The sequence below is a fragment of the Musca vetustissima genome, unplaced genomic scaffold (assembly GCF_032173495.1).
Source record: "Musca vetustissima isolate MV318-11 ecotype Yass unplaced genomic scaffold, APGP_CSIRO_Mvet_v1 utg3767, whole genome shotgun sequence".
Classification (NCBI taxonomy): Eukaryota; Metazoa; Arthropoda; class Insecta; order Diptera; family Muscidae; genus Musca; species Musca vetustissima.
Window position 1 is genome coordinate 325,809 of NW_026886007.1, and position 3,831 is coordinate 329,639.

At 42.2% G+C, this 3,831-nt stretch overlaps 1 protein-coding gene across 1 annotated transcript; it reads right to left on the reverse strand.

Annotated features, from left to right (window-relative positions):
• Window positions 1-267: 267 nt before the first annotated feature.
• On the reverse strand, window positions 268-3,626 carry LOC133333437 (chitotriosidase-1). Its single transcript, XM_061541757.1, has 6 exons — window positions 3,217-3,626; window positions 2,196-3,152; window positions 2,018-2,129; window positions 976-1,946; window positions 553-754; window positions 268-481 (listed from the first exon to the last, which is right to left on the reverse strand). Exons 1-6 carry the CDS (start codon window positions 3,247-3,249, stop codon window positions 276-278), a joined length of 2,481 nt encoding a protein of 826 aa, XP_061397741.1. The 5' UTR covers window positions 3,250-3,626; the 3' UTR covers window positions 268-275.
• Between the last annotated feature and the right edge of the window lie 205 nt (window positions 3,627-3,831).

A 3,831-nucleotide genomic window follows, 5' to 3' on the forward strand; every position in this document is an offset into this window, starting at 1 on the left:
ATCAAATTTTATATTTCCATATTTGATTTCCAAAAGAAAGTATTTTCCAAAAAAATAAAAAAAAATTAAAGGCAGTGTTGGAGCAAAAAATAGTCTCCCCACTTGGCCCTTATTCTAGAAATTTGAACTGTGCATATGTGAAAATGTGCATTTGTATGTAGGTAGGCATGTGTGTGTGCGTGCTTGTTATGTATATATGTGTGTGTGTTAGCCGTAGTTTACACAATTTTTGTAAAAAATCTCTCGCTCTCTACTACTTCATCCCACACCAAAATTTAAGCTGGCGCATCTGTTGGCACATGGCAACCCTCAACATTTTCCGGCCAATCGCATACATTCTCCTGTGGATTAAAGACCAAGTTGGCAGGACATGGCATATGATGTTTACGTTCACCCTCGCACATATAATAATGGGTGCAATCATTCCAATCTTTGTGATAGCTAATGTGACCATCTTCCTCGGCACAGGTTACTTCGTGGGCTGGAAAGGGGGTAAAACCAAATATATTTAGTTTTGATCTCTTTGTTTTAATTTCCAATGTTACTACTTACGATCTTTCGTGGTGTATGCTCCCCGGGGACCTCGCGATTCATAGGGACCCTCATATTCCAAATTGACCTTATAACCCTTGAGTTCATCATTTAATGCTGTCAGCAGAGGATATTTGCCATTTCCACAACGTCCAGTGAAATCATCCATATCGATGGACCACACCATAATACCACCAAAGCCTTGCTCTTTCAACCATTCCATCTGTTCAAAAAAGGGGGGTGGAAAAAAGAAAAACAATATTATTTAATTGAAAAACGTAAAAGGGTCTTCAGAATAAGCTAAAAATATTTTAATTTTTCAATACTAAACAATATGTGAATTAAAAAAAACTTTCTTTTCATGGCTAAGTAAAACGTGAATATAAAATTGCTCTTAGCCTCCATATTGAAAATCGTTTTTGTTCTATCTTCTCCAAAACTCACCTTTGTTTTCAACGAACGTTCATCATCGAAACCAACCCATTGATCGTCACGATAAGCGAATGGCACCTGCTGCTCCGAATCCCATACCAAGGTGGTATTATCTGCTGCCAAGAATGTGCACACTTCATAGTAACTCAAGAAACCGGATTCATTGGTGAATTTGCCAGAACGACCACCACCCAAGGCGGGTGCTCCAATATCAAATTGTGTCACATTGGCCAATTCAAATGTTCTGCCATAGGTGGGCATACCGATTAAAAGTTTCTCCTTGGGAGCACCTTGTTTAACCCATTCGCGGGCACTATAATCAACTGTCAATTTCTTTTGATAACCTGTGGCCGATTCCAAGGGGAAGAGAGGTGAGTTGTGGCCCACAGTACGTTCCCATTGACCATGGAAATCATAGGTCATGACATTAATAAAATCAAGATATTTCGATATTTCAGGGACATCATAACCTGCTGCAATGGCTTCAAAGGAGGCTGGCACAGCAGCTGTTAGCAAGAGTCGGGGCAATCCAGACGATTTAGCTTCACCCTCAAAGGCCACACGCAATTCACGCAGAAGATTTACATAGGCAGCTCGATCATCAGAACCTCGAGGATATTCCCAATCCACATCGAGACCATTAAATTTATAATCACGCAGGAAATCAATGGCTTCATAGACAAATTGATTCATACGGAACACATTGGAGGTGAGATCTTTGAAGGGTGTTGAACCAAATGCCCAGCCACCAATGGCCAAAAGGATTTGTAAATCGGGATTGTTGTCACGCAACGCAATAATTTCTTCATAGTTATCGGGATCTTCGTCACTGTTCTCGGCCAATTTGTGATCCTTGAGTGTGGCAAAGGCATAGACAATGTGGGTGCAAAGTTTGGGGTCAATATTGGCGGGTAAGAATTTACCGGCACCGGGACGTTTAGAAGACCAGCTAGTAAGATAACAGAAAACTTGGGCGGGACGGGCTGTAATACAGAACAAAGAATTTGGTAAAGTAAAAAGATTTGTATTGAAGTTTTTAGTTCCTGAGACTTACTGTTCTTTTCCACTGCCAAAGCACCAGACTTGACACGATGTTTCTTTGTGGGTTTGCGTACCTTGGCCAAGATTTCTTCAACATCAATTTTAATGGGTTCGGGTTTCTCAACCTAAATAGATAAAGTAGATAATTAGTTTCTCGATTTAAAAGGAGTTACCAGATTTAAGTTCCTTACCTCTTCCAAATCCTCAAAGGTAGCAGCCACTTCAGACCAATTAACATCCTTGGCATCTTTACCTCTTGAAATGCCCAACAGCTCTTCACGCATGGCTCCAATTAGTGGATATTTTACCTGTCCTCCACACACATCACCCTTGAAATCATCCATATCGACAGTCCATACCATGGCACCACCATAACCATTATCCTTAATCCATTTCATTTTGTTGCGAATGGAACGTTCATCATCAAAGCCAACCCATTGATCACCATCCACCAAATAGGGCACCTTCATTTCATCATCCCACACATAGACGGCACCATTCAACAGCATTTCACAGATTTCATAATAGGCGAGGAAACCACTTTCTTTGGTGTAGATACCTTCCTTGCCACCACCGGTGGCTGGGGCATTGGGACCATGTTTAGCGGTCGAAGCCAAAGTAAAGGAACGACCATATGTGGGCATACCAATAACTAATTTCTCTTTGGGGGCACCCATTTTGGCCCACATTGTGGCAGCATTGTCAACGGACAATTGTTTACGCCATTCCGAGTCGGATGAGGGAGCATACAGTGGAGCGTTGTGACCGGTTTCACGTTCCCATTTACCATGGAAATCGTAGGCCATAACGTTAATGAAATCCAAATAACTGGCAACAGCGGGTACATCATAACCACCACGGATATTATCGGGTCCCACAGGCACGGCAGCTGTCAACAACAAACGTTGCCTCTTCAATTCTTGGGCCTCAGCCTCGAAAGCTTCACGCAATTCCTTCAACAACAAAACAAAGTTTTTCTTATCATCCGAACCCTTGGGATATTCCCAATCCAAATCCAGACCATCAAAACCACGTTTACGCAAGAATGGTATGGCGGAATAGATAAAGGTTTGGCGGGTATAGCGGGTGGCAGACATATCCTTGAATTTCTGGGTGCCAAATGACCAACCACCCAAAGCCAAAAGGATCTGAAAGAAGAAATGAAATATTACAAAATTGAAAATGTCATTCAAAAACTGTTTTGAAACCCACCTTCAACTTAGGATTGACCTTCTTCAGGGTCATAATACGATCATAGAGTCCAGGCACTGTATCCTTTGTCTCATCATTCGATTCATAGGAACTCAATTTGTTTTTCTTCAACCAACCGAAGGCGAAAATGATGTGCGTGCACAAATCCGCTGGAATATCTTCGGGTACGAATTTACCAATTTTGGGACGGTATTGTGACCAATTGGTGTAGTAACAAACGACCTTCTTGCCGACATCTTCAGCTTTGGCTTTTTTACCCTTCAACGAAGAACCACTTGCCACCAGGCTGGTAGAATCGGCATCGGCTCCGCGTAACTTGGATTTACCACGTAGGCGAGTGCGCACCGAGGTGGACGGTGAGGGTTCCTGATCTACACGTTTTTGGGCAATTTCTTTATCGGCATTTTCAAGGGTTTTCTTGGCTGAGACACGAGTTCTCCGGGTTGATACCTCAACGGTTTCGACGGCGTCTTCGGTTTCGGGAGCACTGGTTGGTCGGCGCAATCTTCGTCGTGTTTTGGCTGGAAATTAAAAACAAGGAAAAGAAGAAATGTTGAAAATAATAAAGAATAAAGAAGAAGGATGTAAAATTGCGAAGCAAAAAATTGGAACCCG